This window comes from Oncorhynchus clarkii, chromosome 5 (assembly GCF_045791955.1).
Source record: "Oncorhynchus clarkii lewisi isolate Uvic-CL-2024 chromosome 5, UVic_Ocla_1.0, whole genome shotgun sequence".
Lineage (NCBI taxonomy): Eukaryota > Metazoa > Chordata > Actinopteri > Salmoniformes > Salmonidae > Oncorhynchus > Oncorhynchus clarkii.
The window spans coordinates 68,191,931-68,214,377 of record NC_092151.1 but is presented as its reverse complement, the minus strand read 5'-3'; the positions used below and the strand labels follow the sequence as shown (position 1 = coordinate 68,214,377).

General features: G+C 45.3%; 1 protein-coding gene across 1 annotated transcript in view; it reads left to right on the top strand.

Annotated features, from left to right (window-relative positions):
• LOC139409279 (voltage-dependent R-type calcium channel subunit alpha-1E-like) overlaps positions 1 to 22,447 on the top strand; it is a 218,653-nt gene that overhangs the window by 172,781 nt on the left and 23,425 nt on the right. Inside the window, exons 11-24 of the mRNA XM_071154189.1 lie at positions 58 to 111; positions 3,755 to 3,796; positions 4,701 to 4,790; positions 5,167 to 5,376; positions 5,602 to 5,714; positions 6,435 to 6,547; positions 6,854 to 6,985; positions 7,469 to 7,538; positions 13,509 to 13,626; positions 13,742 to 13,809; positions 13,921 to 14,012; positions 16,820 to 17,674; positions 17,900 to 18,141; positions 18,349 to 18,460. Coding sequence (XP_071010290.1) covers positions 58 to 111; positions 3,755 to 3,796; positions 4,701 to 4,790; positions 5,167 to 5,376; positions 5,602 to 5,714; positions 6,435 to 6,547; positions 6,854 to 6,985; positions 7,469 to 7,538; positions 13,509 to 13,626; positions 13,742 to 13,809; positions 13,921 to 14,012; positions 16,820 to 17,674; positions 17,900 to 18,141; positions 18,349 to 18,460 — 2,311 coding nt within the window. The remainder of the gene's footprint in view (positions 1 to 57; positions 112 to 3,754; positions 3,797 to 4,700; positions 4,791 to 5,166; positions 5,377 to 5,601; positions 5,715 to 6,434; positions 6,548 to 6,853; positions 6,986 to 7,468; positions 7,539 to 13,508; positions 13,627 to 13,741; positions 13,810 to 13,920; positions 14,013 to 16,819; positions 17,675 to 17,899; positions 18,142 to 18,348; positions 18,461 to 22,447) is intronic.

Genomic DNA, 22,447 nt, shown 5'->3' with positions numbered 1-22,447 from the left:
TTGATATTTACTTTCATACTGTATGAATCAGACTTCATTGTTGGGTCTGCTTTGCAGAAGAGGTGATGCTTGCGGAGGAGAACAAGAATTTAGGACCTTCTGCTCTTGATGGTAAGAATGGAAAGATGGCCCCATTGGTTATATTGTCTTTAGACCCCTGCATTAGTTTACTGTTTATCTGTCTGTACTGGATTATTGGCATTCTGTTTTGTACACATGACTGTCTACCATGAGAATATTTCTCATCTGCCTGTCCTCTAAGACAACCACACACTGCAAGCATAACTAAAACATTGGCCGAGACTGAAACATATCATTTGTAGAAAATTGTAATTGTTATTTGTAATTTAATAATATCATATTACCCTATGCACTGTGCATGATACATACAGTGGGGCAAAAAAGTATCTAGTCAGCCACCAATTGTGCAAGTTCTCCCACTTAAAAAGATGAGAGAGGCCTGTAATTTTCAATGACAGACAAAATGAGATTTTTTTTCTCCAGAAAATCACATTGTAGGATTTTTTATGAATTTATTTGCAAATGATGGTGGAAAATAAGTATTTGGTCAATAACTAAAATGTATCTCAATACTTTGTTATATACCCTTTGTTGGCAATGACAGAGGTCAAACGTTTTCTGTAAGTCTTCACAAGGTTTTCACACACTGTTGCTGGTATTTTGGCCCATTCCTCCATGCAGATCTCCTCTAGAGCAGTGATGTTTTGGGGCTGTTGCTGGGCAACACGGACTTTCAACTCCCTCCAAAGATTTTCTATAGGGTTGAGATCTGGAGACTGGTTAGGCCACTCCAGGATCTTGAAATGCTTCTTACGAAGCCACTCCTTCGTTGCCCAGGCGGTGTGTTTGGGATCATTGTCTTGCTGAAAGACCCAGCCACGTTTCATCTTCAATGCCCTTGCTGATGGAAGGAGGTTTTCACTCAAAATCTCACGATACATGTCCCCTTTCATTCTTTCCTTTACACGGATCAGTCGTCCTGGTCCCTTTGCAGAAAAACAGCCCCAAAGCATGATGTTTCCACCCCTATGCTTCACAGTAGGTATGGTGTTCTTTGGATGCAACTCAGCATTCTTTGTCCTCCAAACACGACAAGTTGAGTTTTTACCAAAAAGTTATATTTTGGTTTCATCTGACCATATGGCATTCTCCCAATCTTCTAGCAAACTTCAGACGGGCCTGGACATGTACTGGCTTAAGCAGGGGGACACGTCTGGCACTGCAGGATTTGAGTCCCTGGCGGCGTAGTGTGTTACTGATGGTAGGCTTTGTTACTTTGGTCCCAGCTCTCTGCAGGTCACTCACTAGGTCCCCCCGTGTGGTTCTGGGATTTTTGCTCACCGTTCTTGTGATCATTTTGACCCCACGGGGTGAGATCTTGCGTGGAGCCCCAGATCGAGGGAGATTATCAGTGGTCTTGTATGTCTTCCATTTCCTAATAATTGCTCCCACAGTTGATTTCTTCAAACCAAGCTGCTTACCTATTGCAGATTCAGTCTTCCCAGCCTGGTGCAGGTCTACAATTTTGTTTCTGGTGTCCTTTGACAGCTCTTTGATCTTGGCCATAGTGGAGTTTGGAGTGTGACTGTTTGAGGTTGTGGACGGGTGTCTTTTATACTGATAACACGTTCAAACAGGTGCCATTAATACAGGTAACGAGTGGAGGACAGAGGAGCCTCTTAAAGAAAAAGTTACAGGTCTGTGAGAGCCAGAAATCTTGCTTGTTTGTAGATGTGATTTTCTGGATTTTTTTTTCTCATTTTGTCTGTCATAGTTGAAGTGTACCTATGATGAAAATGACAGGCCTCTCATCTTTTTAAGTGGGAAAACTTTCACAATTGGTGGCTGACTAAATACTTTTTTGCCTCACTGTAGATAACCACACATTATTTTACTTAGGTTAGTGCTAGCGAGGAGAAGTAGGTGTTTTGATTCTCACTGTTAATTTCAGTCTCTCCTGAGGCCTGACATGTATACATTATGTCTCATTGAGTGTTGGAACTTACAGTACAATCTGTTTGGTTGACTCTGTGAAAGTAATTTACTTACACTTTCTCATGACAGTGTAACTACTTTGAGCAGTTTTGTCTCGCAATACTCTTAAACGTGTGTGCTATCCTGTTTTTGTAATATATCTGGGCTTGTGTGTACTCACGATATTCAGTACCAGTCAAAAGTTTGGACTAACCAACTCATTGAAGGGTTTTTCTTTATTTTTACTATTTTCTACATTGTAGAATAATAGTGAAGACATCAAAACTATGAAATAACACATATGGAATCATGTAGTAACCAAAAAAGTATTGGTAGCCACCATTTGCCTTGCTGATTCCATATGTGCAATTCTCTCAACCAGCTTCATGAGATAGTCACCTGGAATGCATTTCAATTAACAGGTGTGCCTTCTTAAAAGTTTATCTGTGGAATTTATTTCCTTCTTAATGCGTTTGAGCCAATCAGTTGTGTTGTGACAAGGTAGGGGTGGTATACAGAAGATAGCCCTATTTGGTAAAAGACCAAGTCCATATTATGGTAAGAACAGCTTAAATAAGCAAAGAGAAACAACAGTCCATCATTACTTTAAGACATGAAGGTCAGTCAATCTGGAAAATGTCAAGAATTTTGAAAGTTTCTTCAAGTGCAGTCACAAAAACCATCAAGTGCTATGATGAAACTGGCTCTCATGAGGACCACCACAGGAAAGGAAGACACAGAGTTACATCTGCTGCAGAGGATACGTTCATTAGAGTTACCAGCCTCAGAAATTGCAGCCCAAATAAATGCTTCACAGAGTTCAAGGAACAGACACATCTCAACATCAACTGTTCAGAGGAGACTGCGTGAATCAGGCCTTCATGGTCAAATTGCTGCAAGGAAACCACTACCAAAGGAAAACGATAAGAGGAAGATAATTGCTTGGGCCAAGAAACATGAGCAATGGACAATGGCTATTTTACCGAGAAGGAGAGTGATGGAGTGCTGCATCAGATGACCTGGCCTCCACAATCACCCAACCTCAACTCAGTTGAGATGGTTTGGGATTAGTTGGACCGCAGAGTGAAGGAAAAGCAACCAACAAGTGCTCAGCTTGTGTGGGAACTCCTTCACGACTGTTGGAAAAGCATTCCAGGTGAAGCCGGTTGAGAGAATGCCAAGAGTTTGCACAATTCTTGAAGATTATAAATACATTGTATAATAATATTGAAGACATCAAAACTATGCAAAGTTGCATCAAGACAAAGGGTAGCTACTTTGAAGAATCTCAAATATAAAATATATTTTGATTTGTTTAACACTTTTTTGGTTACTACATGATTCCATATGTGTTATTTCATCGTTTTGATGTCTTCACTATAATTCTGCAATGTAGGAAATAGTAAAAATAAATAAAAACCATTGAATGAGTAGGTGTGTCCAAACTTTTGACTTGTACTGTATATCTATTCCAAAGACATATTTAGAAGCAAATCTTCACAAGAATAGCTATGCCTAAAATACCATTGTTGTTGCTTCTGATGTGGTGCACTTCAAAAACAACTTTGGTTAGGATTATTGAGGACCATGCATGCTGTACCCCCAAAATAATAATCTCTGCTACCTCAATATCAATATGGACTTTTAAACCTACAAGACAAACCCTTGCACAAAGCTATGACTCTATCAAGTGAAGCATGATTTTTCCCCCCCCAACAAACAAAAAAACAAATTGTTTTTATTAAATGTTGATTGACAGCTCCCAAGAGGCTGTCTGAATGGAATACAGGCGGTAACCATGGTGAGGAACAACTTCTATTCTACACTTACTTGCCACCTTTAGTTCCTTTTCAACAACTCAGTCTGACATGAACATTTAAATAAAGCCAGCTATTGTTCCATAAACCACACTTACAAATAAACCAGGAGCCATTCTGAACTTCAAACATTTAATTTGGCACAAGCGAACCAAAAGTAGCCGTAAAAAGTTCCAGCTGTTCCAGTGGAAACAAATTCAGAAGATGTAATAGCTTTGAGAGAGTACGCCAGTGTTGCCATAGCAACTAAAATTAAATGTCTGGGTGTCAGCCAGTGTGTGCCTCGTGCAAACACTATTGGTTCACTGGCTTATTAAAGGGGAGAAAGTCTAGGTAAATATTAATAAATAAATTAGATTCTAACCAAAAGGTGGTGGGGGTGTACGAGGGTTGGCTGGAGGAAGAGTTCAACTTACCCTGATAATTAAGTAGTAGTAGTTATTTCCGCATCAGGCACATATAAAATGATATGTGTGCATCAATACAGCTCTTTAGAATGCTTATGGTATGATATTGTCTCAAACCTAATGTGAGTGTGGGTTATAGCCCAGATAATAGAACCAACAACAACAACGATTAGTTGAAGTTAAGTTCGGTTCATCATACAGTAATAACAATAGATGCATATTTTAATAACACCATGTTGCTGTAATCTGTTGCACATGTCTACTAAATGCATGTGTTTGTACTCTTGTTTTACAATACCCAAAGCACCAAACACAGTGGCATGTAAATGCGTTTATTATTTTCACCATTCTCTTCTTGTTAGTAATGCCCTCGTGATCTTGTATATCTACTTGTGTGTCTCATGACATGCTTGGAGTGTCAGAAACATTGTGTTTTGTGTGGACTTTCTGCGGGGTGACAATGTGAAACCTTTGGCTGCAGTGCTGAAGAGGACCACCATCAAGAGGAGAGGGGTGGATGCCGTCCATCGGGGCCCAGAGGAGGAGCAGTACGGTGACATCTCTTCTGTGGGTGAGTGTGTGTGTGAAGCCACTGAAAAAAGTAGTATGTTGTAGCTAACATCCCAAATGGTTGAATGATCTGCCATCAGGCAACAGGCACCCCTTCCGTATTAGACTCTGTAATTACAGAGGAGATTGTCATTGTCGTATTGGGAATAAGACTGGAAATGGCAGCTCATCAGTTCCAGCCATCATTACATGTTACAGTCAGTTGCGAAGCTAAATGGACGAGAAGGCCTTTGGCTCTTTGTTTTCCTGTTGGAGAAATTGTATCTATTGTGCAAGTGAAACATTTGACAGAGGAGAGATCTAAAATATACTGTCTATTTGTGATTGCACTACTAGGGGGATTTTAGTAATGATCTTAAATGGGCTGTCCCCTCCAGGCATCCCGATGACCAGAGCCAGCATCAGGAGTGCTAAGAGAGGACCCACGGCTTATTTCAAGCGGAAGGAGCGTCTGCTGCGTATCTCTATCCGCCGCATGGTGAAGACACACACCTTCTACTGGACCGTACTGGGCCTGGTGGCCCTCAACACACTCTGTGTGGCCATCGTCCATCACAACCAGCCCCACTGGCTGTCTGTGTTCCTCTGTAAGTCACACACACACACACACACACACACACACACACACACACACACACACACACACACACACACACACACACACACACACACACACACACACACACACACACACAGGTACATACCATCATCTCCATCCAAAATAAATCAAGTCGAGTTACATTAATCTTTGAGATGATTGTTTTCTGCTGTGTTTATGAGTGTTGTTGTTGCTGTTGTTGTCTGCATTTCAGACTATGCAGAGTTTCTCTTCCTGGGTCTGTTTCTCACTGAGATGTGTTTAAAGATGTACAGCCTGGGACCCAGACTCTACTTCCACTCCGCCTTCAACCGCTTCGACTGCGGCGTGAGTCCCTTTATTTTTCTGCCTCATCTCTAACCAACATGGAGACACCATGCCAGATGGAAAGACAGGGACATGCTATAGATTATAACATTGCCCCCAGTACGAGGGAGTGAGAGGAAATGCTTTACTTAAAACATTGGACAGTGACTTAAAGGGGCAATCCGCAGTTGTTGCTTCCATTTTAAGACTTATAAATTCATTATATATACTCATTGATTCTTGAAGAATATAAATGCAACATGAGCTTAGTTCAACTGTTGTACCCCATCAGAACCGAATATATAAACTTTTTTTACTCCGTTTGTAAACATTGTACATATAAACAAACATTGTATATCCTCAAAATGTGCTTAAAACAAGAATTGTGACATCTTGGATGGTCAGTCCTTGCATCAGTCGCTCTGTCTTTGAATGAGTGGCTACATTTCTCCAGACCCATCCCTCAGAATTTTTTGCCAAAACCGATGTGGGGTGTCTGCTTTGTTAATTTTTCAACAATGAATTGCACCTTTAAAGACTTTTTAATGAAAGTGACACTGATGGGTGTAACTTAGTTAATGAAGTGCAGTAAATGTCCCTGTTCTGTTTCTGTCACCTCTGCACTCAGCTGTGAACGGACATCCTTCATCTTTGTCTCTCTGTATACTTACTGTATGTTAAAGGCTGCTGTTGGTGTGCTGGTACATCTGGTGACTATGTTGTTTATGGCTCTGTTGACAGGTGATAGTGGGCAGCATCTTTGAGGTGATGTGGGGGTTCTTCAGGCCAGACATGTCCTTCGGCATCAGTGTGCTGCGCGCTCTCCGTCTGCTGAGGATATTCAAGATCACCAAGTTAGTCCAAGGCCTCCTCATTGGTTTCTAACATTCTTCCTGCAGTATGCAATGAGGCAATGCACTGGCACCAAGCTATCAATGTCCTAAATTATGAAGATGCTGGGTGTCACATCAGTGTGATATTTGTAGCCTCCTGCTAGGGATAGGTTATGCAGATACGTATGTTCATTTCCAGGCTGGCTACAAATAATTGAAAACACTCACAATAGCAACATTTAGACACTGTTAATTAAGCAATTTGTCTCTTATTTCGACGGAATTCAAATGCACCCAATCCCGCCCCCGGTTGGTTGTGATTGACAGGTACTGGGCGTCGCTGAGGAACCTGGTGGTATCCCTGATGAATTCTATGAAGTCCATCATCAGCCTCATCTTCCTCCTCTTCCTCTTCATCCTGGTCTTTGCTCTGCTGGGCATGCAGCTATTCGGTGGCAGGTACTGTACCATAGACACAAGGACGAACTACTACTGCCCGTCTGTCAGATCTCATCACAAACTATGATGGACACTGGCAGTCAATGTAATCAAAGTGGATGTAGTACAACTGATTGTTTGATTTGTGTCACCATGACCTTCTCCTTGTGACATTTGATATTACAGAGGACATTTTCATCCCCTGTGGCAATGTAAAAACACCCTGACAGGGCTCAGTCTTCCCCAAGAAGATTCTGTCACACATCAAGTCTTAGCTGTTGTGCCGCTATGTTCCCACAGATAAAGGACCATTTCTGTGAAACTGTCACTTCAATGAATGCAGTGCATGCCGGAGACGTATGTTGCCTGGTCACTGGAGTACAGTAAAGAAAACAGACTTTTTATTACCAAGAAAAGGAAAATGTTTTCTCTCTCTGGGAAAAAAATGTATTTTAAAATCCTGGCTCAACTCGATGTCCTCTCTGTCCTCATCTTTCTATGCAGGTTCATCTTTGAAGACTACACTCCTACAAATTTTGACACATTTCCTGCTGCCATCATGACTGTCTTTCAGGTCTGGCTCAATTCAATTGTTTTGATTGAGTAAAGTTTTGTGTTTTTGAATAAGGTAACAAAGTTTTGCAGTCCATATAAATATTTGGATTGTCATGAATTTACAGATGATCTACTCTGTAGCTTGTGAGAGAATCCTGTGATACAGTATGTGGTATTTCCAGTCGCTAGTAAAATTCTACACACCCCTTGCACAATCTTAACATTTTGCTGTCCTAAAATGTAAAAAATGTACATGTATTGATTGTGTGTCTTCACACCCCAGTGTTAAAACTTGGTGGAAGCACCTTTGGCAGCCATTACAGCTATGAATTATTTTTAATAAGATTCTACCAACCTTGCACAACTCTACCAACCTTGCACAAGATGGCGCCGAAGAACATAGCTGACGTTTTACATTCTCCCAAACAATTGCGCAATTTTATTCTTTTTTTTGCAATTTGTGTAACTTATTTTTTCACTTATTGTGTACATAATGTTGCTGCTACCGTCTCTTATGGCGATTGCTCACCGGACTGGAAGAAACTTTTTCCTTTAACGAGTCCTTCGAGAAGGATATCCTGCTTTCACTGGAATAGGCCCAGATGCACGCCTTTTGCGTAAAGAAAAGACGCTGAAAAAGGGGATGCAGATCGGGGATCCTTCTGAGAAGCGGGAGATGAGCGAGTAAACTCCCAATGCTTTCCATTCTCCTTGCTAACGTGCAATCATTAGAAAGTAAAATTGATGACCTACTATTAAGATTATCCTACCAACGGGACATTAAAAACTGTAACATCTTATGTTTCACCGAGACGTAGCTGAAAGAAGAAACGGACAATATAGAGCTGGTGAGATTTTCCATGCAGAACCGGCAGAACAGAGACCCTACCTCGAGGAAGACGAGGGGTGGGGTGTGTGTCTTTTTCTCAGTAACGGCTGGTGCGTGATGTCTAATATTAAAGAAGTCTCGAGGTATTGTTCGCCTGAGGTAGAGTACCTTATGATAAGCTGTCGACCACACTATCTACCAAGAGAGTTCTCATCTCTATTATTCATAGCCGTCTATTTACCACCACAAAGCGAAGCTGGCACTAAGACCGCTCTTAGCCAACTCTATAAGGCCATAAGCAAAGAAGAAAATGCTTTTCCAGAAGCGGCGCTCCTTGCGGCCGGAGACTTTAATGCAGGCAAACTTAAATCAGTTTTACCAAATTTTTACCAGCATGTCATATGTGCAACCAGTGGGAAAAAAATCCTAGACCACCTTTACTCCACACACAGTGATGCATACAAAGCTCTCCCCCGCCCTCCATTTGGCAAATCTGACCACAATTCCTCCTGATTCCTGCTTACAAGCAAAAACTAAAGCAGGATGTACCAGTGACTCGCTCAATACGGAAGTGGTCAGAGGTTGCGGATGCTACACTACAGGACTGTTTTGCTAGCACCGACTAGCATATGTTCCGGGATTCATCCAATGGCATTGAGGAATACACCACCTCAGTCATCGGCTTCATCAATAAGTGCATCGATGACGTCGTCCCCACAGTGACTGTACGTACACTCCCAACCAGAAGCCATGGCCTACAGGTAACATCCGCATCGAGCTAAAGGCTAGAGCTGCCGCTTTCAAGGAGCGGGAGACTAATCTGGACGCTAATAAGAAATGCCGCTATTCCCTCAGACAAACCATCAAACAAGCAAAGCGTCAATATAGGATTAATATTGAATCCTACTACACCGGCTCTGATGCTCGTCGGATGTGGCAGGGCTTGAAAACTATTACGGACTACAAAGGGAAACCCAGACGCAAGCTGCCCAATGACGCGAGCCTACCAGACGAGCTAAATGCTTTTCATGCTCACTTTGAGGCAAGCAACACTGAAGCATGCACAAGAGCACCAGCTGTTCTGGATGACTGTGTGATAACGCTCTCGGTAGTCAATATAAACAAAACCTTTAAACAGGTCAACATTCACAAAGCCGCTGGGCCATACGGATTACCAGGACTTGTACTCAAAGCATATGCAGATCAACTGTCAAGTGTCTTCACTGACATTTTCAACCTCTCCCTGACCGAGTCTGTAATACCTACATGTTTCAAGCAGACCACCATAGTCCCTGTGCCCAAGGAAGCGAAGGTAACCTGCCTAAATGATTACTTCCCCGTGGCACTCATGTCGATAACCATGAAGTGCTTTGAAAGGCTGGCTCACATCAACAGCATCCTCCAGGACACCCTAGACCCACTCCAATATGCATACCGCCCCAACAGATCCACAGATGATGCAATCTCAATCGCACTCCACACCGCCCTTTCTCACCTGGACAAAAGGAACACCTATGTAAGAATACTGTTCATCAACTACAGCTCAGCGTTCAACACCATAGTGCCCATGAAGCTCATCACTAAGCTAAGGACTCTGGGACTTAACACCTCCCTCTGTACCTGGATCCTGTACTTCCTGACGGGCCACCCCCAGGTGGTAAGAGTAGGCAACAACACGTCTGCCACGCTGATCCTTAACACTGGGACCCCTCAGGGGTGTGTATTTAGTCCCCTCCTGTATTAACACGACTCCAAGTTTGCTGACGACACAACAGTGGTAGGCCTGATCACCGACAATGATGAGACGGCCTATAGGGAGGAGGTCAGAGAACTGGCAGTGTGGTGCCAGGACAATAACCTCTGCCTCAATGTGAGCAAGACAAAGGAGATGATTGTGGACTACAGGAAAAAGGCAGTCCGGACAGGCCCCCAGAAACATCGACGGGGCTGTAGTGGAGCGGGTCGAGAGTTTCAAGTTCCTTGGTGTCCAGATCACCAACGAACTATCATGGTCCGAACATACCAAGACAGTCGTGAAGAAGGTACGACAAACGGGACAACAGGGGCAACAGAAGATGAACAGCATAGGGGCTAATGACTTTGGAGATGGGAAATGGGCCGATAAACCGTGTGGACAGCCATACATTCTGCCTTAGCCGATACCGGGGAGCCAGGGTCCAGTGGCAATCTACTTGTCGTCGATACCTGGAGGTGGTCTTGAGGAGGACCGACCGGGCTCTTCTCCAGGTATGACGACAGCGGTGGACAAACATCTGGGCAGAATTTATGCCGACCTCTACTTCCTGCTCAGTGAAGAGTGGGGGCTGATACCCCAGGGAACATTCAAAAGGTGATAGGCCAGTGGCAGAGCAGGGAAGGGTGTTGCGGGCGTATTCGACCCACACAAGCTGCTGGCTCCAGGTGATGGGGTTGGTGGAGACCAGGCAGTACAGAGTAGTCTCTAGTTCCTGGTTGGCTCGCTCCGACTGGCTGTTGGACGGGGGTGGAACCCGGAGGACAGGCTGACCGATGGCCCAATGAGGGTGCAGAATGCCTTCCAGAACTGGTACAAGAACTGAGGACCCCGGTCAGAGACCATATCTACTGGTAGACAATAGGTCCGGAAGACGTGCTGCACCATGAGCTGGGCATTCTCTTTGGCAGAGGGTAGTTTGGGGAAAGGAAGGAAGTGGGTGGATTTGGAAAACCGTTGCACCATGGTCAGGATGGCGGTGTTGCCATCAGATGGGTGAAGACCATGACAAAGTCCAGGGAGATGTGATACAAGGGACAGTGAGGAACAGGCAGAGGTTGGAGGAGACCAGCTGGAGCTTGCAGAGGAGTCTTGTTCGATGCAGACACATCAGGGACCATGGTAGGCCACCAAAAGCGTTGTCGCACAAAAGCCAGGGTCCGACGGGAGCCCAGGTGGCAGGCAAGTCTGGAGGAGTGGGCCCACTCCAGGACGGCGTCAGGAACGAACATCCAGTTATCAACGCATCTGGCTTGACATTCTTGGATCCCGCCGGTAAGAGAGGGAGAAGTTGAACCATGTGAATAGCAGGGCTCATCTAGCCTGCCTGGAATTGAGGCGCTTGGCGGTGCGGAGATACTCCAGGTTCTTGTGATCGGTCCACGCGATGAACGGCCTCCACCAAGAACTGACGGAATGGGTCAGGATGACCCAAGATGGGAGCTGTGGTGAAGTGATGTTTGAGGTTCCGGAACGCCCGGTCAGCAGCTGGAGACCACATGAACAGAACCTTGGGCGAGGTGAGTGCTGACAGGGGAGAAGTAGGCTGGGGCCAATCCACCACCGCTCTCACCTTCCCGGGATCCATTTGTGCATTCCCTGCAGCAATGATGTAACCTAGAAAAAGGAGGATGGAACTCGCACTTCTCTGCTTTTACAAACAGCTGGTTCTACAGGAGGCGTTGGAAAACCTGTCGGACATGGAGCACAGGTTCTTGGGTGGAGCGGGAGAACATCGTTAACTAGAGTCTGGAACACAGCAGGGGCGTTGGTAAGGCCAAATGGCATGACCAGAAACTCGTAGTGACCGCTGGCCATGTTGAAGGCAGTCTTCCACTAGTCCCCTTCCCGTATCTGCACCAGATGGTAGGCGTTCCGTAGATCCAACTTGGAAAACACAATGTCCCCCTGGAGCGGCTCGAAGGCCAAGGAGATGAGGGGTAGCGGGTATTCACCATTATGTCGTTGTGACCCTGGTAGTCGATGCACGGCCTAAAACAGCCTAAAACCCCAAACAGCAAGCAATGCAGGTGTAGAAGCACCTTGGTCTCTGGTCCCGACAGAGAGTACAGTCATCCCCGGGGCAGAGTAGTGGTAGAGTCCTGCGAGAGTCCTGCAGCTACTCCGAAGCTGGACATCTTGCTGGAGCAATTCCGCGGGTTGGCTGAGAGGCAGCCTACTATGACTGTAACCTCACAGCCCCTCAGTAACTCAGCTGTTAGCAGCGTCGCCTCACCGGTCACTCCGCCTTCCCGGGAGCCTATTCGGGCACCTGTCGGGCGTTTCTAGCTCAGTGTGCCCTCATCTTCGAGCAACATCCGGGCAGCCTCTCTCCCGGAGAATGGGGCATCAAACACCTTCTTGACCTCTCCCACAAATTCATCCAGACTGATGCATATGGCCAGCTGTTGCACCATACAGCTCTAGCCCAGGTGAGCGCCGTCCCGGACATCAGCATGATAAGGTACGCTATCTTAGAGCGGTCCAAGGGTAAAGAGGAGGGCTGAAGCTCGAAGATGGTGGCTATCAATGGTGGCTCCTTGGGAGAAGATGGCGTTGCGCAGCTGGTCCGAGTCTGCTGGTTCAGTCATGGACAGGTTGTACTATCATGTTTCAGGTAAGACCTAGATGCAGACAACATCGAAGTAACAACAGTTTATTAATCCAACAGGGGCAGGCAAAAGGCAGGGAAAACGTACAAGACGGCAGGCAGGCTCAGGGTCAGGACAGGCATGCTCAGGGTCAGGGCAGGCAGAATGGTCAACAGCGGGGAAACTAGGAAACAGGAACAATCGAGAGACAGGAGCAGAGTGAAAACCGCTGGTAGGCTTGACAAAACAAAACGAACTGGCAACAGACAAACAGAGAACACAGGTATAAATACACAAGGGATAATGGGGAAGATGGGCGACACCTGGAGTAGGGTGGAGACAATCACAAAGACAGGTGAATCAGATCAGGGTGTGACAGTATTGTGTGTAGATTGATGAGGAAAAATATTAATTTAATCCATTTTAGAATAAGTCTGTAACATAACAAAATGTGGAAAAAGTCAAGAGGTCTGACTACTTTCCGAATGCACTGTATGTTCCCCTAAGAGGTTGGTAGAATCTTATTCAAAATGATTAACAACTGTAATGGCTGCCAAAGGTGCTTCCACCAAGTATTAACTCTGGGGTGCCAAGACATGCGCAATCAAGACATCTTAGCTTTTTTGTTTATTTATTAATTTGGCAAATGTTTTGTAAGCTTCTTTCACTTTGAAAATGTGGAGTAGGTTGTGTAGAGCTGTATGAAAAAACCCAAATGTAATCTGTTTTTAAGGCAGAAAACTCTGAAGACTGTGCAAGGGGTTGATTTGATTTGATTTGGGGTGTGTAGACTTTCACTAGGCACTGTATATCTAGATCCTGACAGGAGAAGACTGGAATGAGGTGATGTACAATGGGATCCGCTCCCAGGGAGGAGTGAAGTCAGGAATGTGGTCCTCCATATACTTCATTGTGCTCACACTCTTTGGTAACTGTATCCTTTCTCAGCTAGCAAATCACTTTTCACACTGTCAGTATGATTAGATTACATGTCTGATGTGTGGATTTTGTAAATCAGACATGTAGGTCCTTGACATGAGTGTGACCAGACACACTGCTGAATGTCTTCTTGGCCATTGCTGTGGACAATCTGGCTAATGCACAGGAACTAACCAAGGTAAAAAAATCTAATTTCAACAATTCACTAGTCTTCCCATAATTGAAGATGATACCCGCTCTCAACAGCATCTGTGATTATTTATTCTGTTCTATGCAATCTTATATCTAGGACGAAGAGGACGAAGAGGCTGCTTTCAATCAGAAACATGCTCTCCAAAAAGCCAAGGAAGTTGGGGCCATGTCTTCCCTGATGTCATCACAGTAAGTGGTGTGTGTACCCCTGCTGCCTGTTCCCCTTCCTCTCTGTCTCCCTCAGGACTCTAATAGACTGCTAACTAACCGTACTAACACTGTGTAATCCCACCAGAGGCTATTGCTGCAGCACAGACAACACTAAAGGAAGGGAGTGGTTGAGGCTGACAGAACAACAGATTTGTACATTGCAGCTCAGGGATTTGAACTTGCAACCTTTCGGTTATTAGCCCAACGCTCTAACCACTAGGCTACCCTGCCACCCCTAACCAGTGCACCTGGCACCTACTACCATACCCTGTTTAAAGGCCCTTAAATATTTAGTCTTGCCCATTCATCCTCTGAATGGTACACATACACAATCCGTCTCAATTGTCTCGAGGCTTAAAAATCCTTCTTTAACCTGTCTCCTCCCCTTCATCTACACTGATTGAAATGGATATAACAGGTGACATCAATGAGGGATCATAGCTTTTACCTGGATTCACCTGGTCAGTCTATGTAATGGATGAGCAGGTGTTCCTAGTGTAGTTTGTGTTACTGGTAAATTATAGTTGATTTAGTCAGTTTGATCGAGGCACAGGCTACTGTAATTGGAGCCTTATAATGGAGCCCCAGACAGTCGTAGTGCCCTTCATAATGACGTTTATATTGCTGAAAATATGTACTGGAAACAACTGAACTGAACAACTAAAGAGGTATTGATATGCCCTTCCTGATAAGGTCTATAGGTCTGCTTTAGCTTGTACCTCTATAATTTGCTCTAAATTCAACAGTGTGTCACCATGGCTACCGGCAGTCTTCCCAGGATCTGCAGGGATGAGCCTATACCGTTGTCATAGAGACAGCAGTACTGGCATCCATTAATATATCATTCCCATTAGAGAAATATACTGCAGTACTTAGTCACCCTTACTTTCACGATACTGATTTTTTGTAATCATTATGTTTTTGGAATAAGTAGAAGAATTACCAAGTGTCAGGAAGTCATCTAGACATGCCATGTTGGGTTATAAGAGACAAGAGTCCTAAAGTAATGTTATTTCATCAAAGCGGTATTGATTTCCTATATGAATGGTCTGACACCCAGTCTGTCTGGTGGAAGTGCATGTACTTGGGCATGGTGCAACATAGAGAGATGGTACGCATGTTGAAAATGAACAGCATATTGCATGGTCATTCAAACCACATGCACGGAAAAATAATTTTAAAATGTTTCATAATGAAACATTTTGGTCTCATGCTGTGCAGCATTAGTTCTCCTTGGCAATACGTTAGTACAGCAGGAGTAGAGATTAGCAGAGCGGTGGTGATACAAATATTAACAGTTCTATGAATTGCTTATGAGGAAAGATCAAACTGCAGGATTTTTGCCTCAGTATCTTGAAGTTGTTGGTTTTTCATCTAGGTTCACCCAGGTTGAGGCATAGATATACATGCAGGGTTTTGTAGTGTACCTTATGACATATTCAGGGTCAGGCACTTGTCGAATCACATTGATGAGATTTGAATACCATAGGATTTTCCAGCATCTGTGTTTGGAGAAAACTTTGAACTTTGGTAGCATTGCATCATGTCAGTGATGTTTGGGGTGAAATGCTGTAACTGTCTTCCTTCCGGGGGCTCTTGCAAAACTGACCTTCAGAGCATGATGATGATGATGATGTTGACTAAGTGAAAAAGGTTGAAGCATGTCTGACCAGCATGACCAATGAGAATGTTACCCTGGCACAACTTTGGAGAGGAGCGCTGCACACATAATGCAAACTGATATGGTTGCTTTGCCTAAACGATCTCCGTCTCTGTTCTGTTTGTGCCAATGAAGGCCATTTCTGTGTTTTATTCCTGTGCCATACTGTATCTCTGAATGTCTTAAACATTTCAAACTTCCTGAATATTTTATATGTTGCACCTGTTGATGTTAATGTTGTTCTGATCTAATACTGCTGCCATCCTGTTTGTCATGTGGCGCTTTGCCTGGCTAGAGGCACAATACAAAACATTTAGGCAATATTCATTTGGTTGAATCATTTAAGAGGATTTTCCTACTTGGTAATACAGAAAATGATGATTTCGGCTATACAGAAATACAATGCAGTAGACTATAGTCTAATAGTGATCCATTGAAATTGGTCATGTGTTTTGAACTGTGTCTCAGGGCCTGTTTTGTCTCTGCTCACAAAAGCACTAATGTCTTGTTTTCAACCAATCGCTTATTGATAACACGGACCACACAAGAGTACAAGTACGAGTAAGTATTAACACTGTCTGTTCATTTCAATTTCAAAACAAACTGCCTGATTTTCTTAACTGGGTAAATCTTCTGTTCTCATTTTATTACATTCCTCGTTTTACTTCCAGAATCTTACAGTACTTGGCTCTGCATTTAATATCAGTTCCACTGGTTTCTACATCTCCCACTTTCATTATAGTTATTACAACTTCCTAGTTACATTTTGCTTAATTTATTACATAACATCTTCATTGATCCAGTGAATTGTTTTTCATCAATGCTTAATTAAAATTCTGGATCTTGTTTACCAAGCTTTGAAAATCAGACTAGATTGCCTTTTCTTGAATGTGTTCCAACTGCTCACTGGTTTTGTACAAAGGTTTTATTTATAAATGTATATTTCACAAACATTTGTACACAAGCAAGTAAAATAAATTAAAAAACAATTCTAACACATTTTGGAATTGGTTTAAAATAAAAAGTAGAGCTTACAACATTCAGTGTATATCACTGTTTTAGACAAGTACTGTGTTGCGATCTCCCTTACTGCTCATCCTGACAGTGTTGTTGTCCTCTCTCCCAGCAGGAGGAGGAGACCTTACCTGTACAGGAAAAGAGCGATACACAGGAGCCGGCCTGCCTACTCTCTGGAGGAGGCTGAGAGCCTCGCCGAGGGGCCACCCTGCCCGCCATTGAATTCCTCTAACTCTTTCATGTCCAGGGGAGAGAGGAGAAGACGGATGACCATGTCTGTGTGGGAGCAGAGAACCAGCCAACTGCGCAGGCACCGGCAGATGTCCAGCCGAGAGATCCTCTTCAGCAGCCCCAGTGAGGAGCAGGAAGCGCCCCCTGGATGCCCCCACAACCTCAAAGCCACAGGCACACCCACAGGCAGCCTGAAGCTGGCTGACCCCACGGCTGACCCTACGGCCTCCACAGCTCAGCCCCCCAAGCCCATGGACCAAACTCTAGAGGAGCCACCCCTGTCCATGGGGGTCCTTGAGCCCCCCTTGTCCCTCCCTTTAGCAGAGCCACCCATACCCATCGACAGTCCCCTGCCTGACCCCCCCACGTCCACAGTTGTGTCCATTCCGGAGCCCACTGAATCTGAGCCATGCCCAGAGGGCCAGCTTGATGACACCGACCACTGCCACCCAGGTCTCAATGGCCGCAGGAGCCCCAGGTTAAATGGGGAGAGAAGGCAGAGAGCAGTGCGTAAGTTCCGCCCTCCTGCTGGTGACACCCTGACCCCTGACATGGCAGGGATGAGGCTCAGGAGGCCAAGGGGCACAGGGCACCACGAAGCCCAGGGGGAGGGGAGCAGTCGCTCTGTCAGCAAGGAGAGAAAGACCCCAGAGGAACGACAGGACAAGGAGAGGAGAGCCTGTAACACGGGAGAGACCAGCCAGCCTTCTGAGACCAGAGAAGCTGAACACAGGTGAGGAGGAACTGACACTGACGTACAGCTAGTTCTATTAGTTCAATAAATAGTAGACTGTTTGTATAGTATTCTGTAGACTCTGTTGGTATAGTAAACTCTCAGTAGTCAGTTTTCTGCTATGTTCAATGTATCAGACTTCAGGGTGCCCAAAATGCAACAAATCCCCAGTGAATCCAGACTCCAAGCCAAGATGTTGTCCCTTGTCCCTCTGCTCCTCCACAGACAGGGTGACCCTAACCAGGCTGGGGGTCCTGAGCTGCAGAACATGGAGGAGGGTCCACAGTCAGAACCACCCCCCATTAACCCTAACCCTGCAGTACCGGAGCTCCCAGAGGGCCAGACAAGAGACAGTGATACTGGTAACAACGCCACCACTCTGAACCAGGATAAGTCCCCTCTGAGCTCCAGTATCTACATAGAGGTGACCAATGTTCAGTCTTCACTAGAGCTCACCCCCATCACAGGTAACACCTTCAAGTGTGTCCTTATTCTATCACATATGTGCATTCAGTGTGCTCTACTCACATTAAAAATAGTTCAGCTGTGAGGTGTATGAAATGCCTTGGTGTATGAAAGCCTCCATCTCTTGGGGGTTGGAGATATCTCTGATATCCCAGCATGGTACCACAATCAGAGCACAGCAGCACACCCACATTCTCTACCTCTTCCAGGTAACAGTAAAGACATGGAGGCGTCCAAGCCTGAGAAAGAAGAGGAGCAGTTGACCAGCCCAGCCAATATTGTCACGCCTGACAGCATGTTCATCTTCAAACCTGGCAACCCGTAAGTCTCCCTCTGCTCCTCTCTGCTCCTCCTATTACATTGTCCTAACACCATCAACCTAACACCATCATCCGAGTACCATCATCCTAACACCATCTACCTAACAACATCATCCTAACACCATCATCATAGTACCATCATCTCAACACCATCAACCTAACACCATCAACTTAAAACACAGTGGCTAGGAAAAACTCCCTAGAAAGGCCAGAACCTAGGAAGAAACCTAGAGAGGAACCAGGCTATGAGGGGTGGCCTGTTCTCTTCTGGCTGTGCCGGGTGGAGATTATAACAGAACATGGCCAAGATGTTCAAGTGTTCATAGACGACCAACAGGGTCAAATAATAATAAGCACAGTGGTTGTCGAGGGTGCAACAGGTCAACACCTCAGGAGTAAATGCTAGTTGGCTTTTCGTAGCCGATCACATTCAAAGTATCTCTACCGCTTCTGCTGTCTCTAGAGAGTTCTTCTGCTGTCTCTAGAGAGGCCAGGTGGACTGGGGACAGCAAGGAGTTATCAGGCCAGGTAGTCCTGAGAGGTCCTCCGAGAGAGAGAGAAAGAAAGAAAGAAAGAAAGAATTAGAGAGAGCATACTTAAATTCACACAAGACAGGAGAAATACTCCATATATAACAGACTGACCCTAGCCCCCCGACACATAAACTACTGCAGCATAAATACTGGAGGCTGAGACAGGAGGGGTCAGGAGACACTGTGGCCTCATCCAACGATACCCCGGACAGGGCCAATCAGGCAGGAAATAACCCCACCCACTTTGCCAAAGCACAGACCCCACACCACTAGAGGAATATCTTCAACCACCAACTTACCATCCCGAGACAAGGCCGAGTATAGCGCAAAAGATCTCCGCCACGGCACAACCCAAGGGGGGGCGCCAACCGAGACAGGAAGATCACGTCAGTGACTCAACCCACTCAATTGACGCACCCTTCCTAGGGACGGCATGGAAGAACACCAGTAAGCCAGTGACTCAGCCCCTGTAATAGGGTTAGAGGCAGAGAATCCCAGTGGAGAGAGGGGAACCGGCCAGGCAGAGACAGCAAAGGCTCCAGTTGCTCCAGTGCCTTTCCGTTCACCTTCACACTCCTGGGTCAGACTACACTCAATCATAGGACCTACTGAAGAGATGAGTATTGGCCTCCCGGGTGGCGCAGTGGTTAAGGGCGCTGTACTGCAGCGCCAGCTGTGCCATCAGTGTCCCTGGGTTCGCGCCCAGGCTCTGTCGTAACCGGGAGGTCCGTGGGGCGACGCACAATTGGCCTAGCGTCGTCCGGGTTAGGGAGGGATTGGTCGGTAGGGATCTCCTTGTCTCATCGCGCACCAGCGACTCCTGTGGCGGGCCGGGCGCAGTGCGCGCTAGCCAAGGTTGCCTCCGACACATTGGTGCGGCTGGCTTCCGGTTTGGATGCGCGCTGTGTTAAGAAGCAGTACGGCTGGTTGGGTTGTGTATCGGAGGACGCATGACATTCAGCCTTCGTCTCTCCCGAGCCCGTACGGGAGTTGAAGCAATGAGACAAGATAGTAGCTACTACAACAATTGGATACCACGAAATTGGGGAGAAAAAAAGGGGTAAAATTCAAGTCTTCAGAGTCTTCAGTAAAGACTTAAAGGTTGAGACCGAGTCTGCGTCTCTCACATGGGTAGGCAGACCATTTCATAAAAATGGAGCTCTATAGGAGAAAGCCCTGCCTCCAGCTGTTTGCTTAGAAATTCTAGGCCTGTGTCTTGTGACCGTAGCGTACCCGGCAGGACCAAATCGGAAAGATATGTAGGAGTAAAACCTTGAAATCAGCCCTTTCCTTAACAGGAGGCCAGTGTAGAGAGGCTAGCACTGGAGTAATATGGTCAAATTTTGGGGTTCTAGTCAAGAATCTAGCAGCCGTGTTTAGCACTAACTGAAGTTTATTTAGTGCTATATCCGGATAGCCGGAAAGTAGAGCATTGCAGTAGTCTAACCTAGAAGTGACAAAAGCATGGACTAGCTTTTCAGCATCATTGTTGGACAGAAAGTTTCTGATTTCTGCGATGTTTCGTAGATGGAAAAAAGCTGTCCTTGAAACAGTCTTGATATGTTCGAGAGAGATCAGGATCCAGAGTAACACCGAGGTCCTTCACAGTTTTATTTGAGATGACTGTACAACCATCAAGGTTAATTGCCAGATTTACCAGAAGATCTTTTTGTTTTGTCCGAGTGTAAAAGTAGAACATTTACAGCCATCCACTTCCTTATGTCTGAAACACAGGCTTCCAGCGAGGGCAATTTTGGGGCTTCGCCATGTTTCATCGAAATGTACAGCTGTGTGTCATCCGCATAGCAGTGAAAGTTAACATTATGTTTCCGAATGACATCACCAAGAGGTAAAATATATAGTGAAAACGATAGTGGTCACAAAAAGGAACCTTGAGGGACACCGAAATCTACAGTTGATTTGTCAGAGGATAAACCATCCACAGAGACAAACTGATATCTTTCCGACAGATAAGAACTAGAAGCATAAGCATTTCGTTACACTCACATTAACATCTCCTAACCATGTGTATGTTACAAATAAAATTTGATTTGATTTTGATTGGATTTGGAAGTGAGGGATCTAACATTAAGTAGCCCTATTTTGAGATGTGAAGTATCACAATCTCTTTCAATAATGGCAGGAATGGAGGAGTTATTTATTCCAGTGAGATTGCTAAGGCAAACACCGCCATGTTTAGTTTTGCCCAACCCAGGTCGAGGCACAGCCACAGTCTCAATGGGGATAGCTGAGCTGACTACACTGACTGTGCTAGTGGCAGACTCCACTAAGTTGGCAGGCTGGCTAACAGCCTGCTGCCTGGCCTGCACCCTATCTCATTGTGGAGCTAGGGGAGTTAGAGCCCGGTGTATGTTCGTAGATAAGATGAGAGCACCCCTCCACCTAGGATGGAGTCCGTCACTCCTCAACAGGTCAGGCTTGGTCCTGTTTGTGGGTGAGTCCCAGAAAGAGGGCCAATTATCTACAAATTCTATCTTTTGGGAGGGGCAGAAAACAGTTTTCAACCAGCGATTGAGTTGTGAGACTCTGCTGTACAGCTCATCACTCCCCCTAAGGGGAGGGGGCCAGAGACAATTACTCGATGCCGACCAATCTTTCTAGCTGATTTACACGCTGAAGCTATGTTGTGCTTGGTGACCTCTGACTGTTTCATCCTAACATCGTTGGTGCCGACGTGGATAACAATATCCCTATACTCTCTACACTCTCCAGTTTTAGCCAGCACCATCTTCAGATTAGCCTTAACACCGGTAGCCCTGCCCCCTGGTAAACAGTGTATGATCGCTGGATGATTCGTTTTAAGTCTAATACTGTGGGTAATGGAGTCGCCAAATGACTAGGGTTTTCAAATTGTCAGAGCTAATGGTGGGAGGCTTCAACGTGTCAGACCCCGTAACAGGAGGAATAGAGACCAGGAAAGGCTTGGCCTCTGACCCCCAATCGCAGCTTAATGGGGAGAACTCGTTGAAAGTTTCTGTCGGCTGAATGAGCGACACCGGCTGAGCATTCCTACATAATTTCCCTCCAGAAGCCATGAGAAAGTTGTCCGGCTGCGGGGACCGTGCGAGGGGATTTATACTACTATCTGTACTTACTGGTGGCACAGGCACTGTTTCATCCTTTCCTACACTGAAATTACCCTTGCCTAACGATTGCGTCTGAAGCTGGGCTTGCAGCACGGCTATCCTCAACATAAGGCAACCGTTCTCCTGTATATTATGAGTACAGTGACTGCAATTATAAGGCCTCATGTTAATGTTACTACTTAGCTTCGGCTGGTGGAGGTCCTGACGAACCACGTCCAGATAAAGCGTCCGGAGTGAAAAAGTTGAATGAAAAAAAGTAGAGCGAAAAAGGGAAAAACTAAAAATATAAACGTTAATTAAAAAGTAAAAACCGTAAAGTTGTTGTTAGCAGCAACACAGCAGCACGTA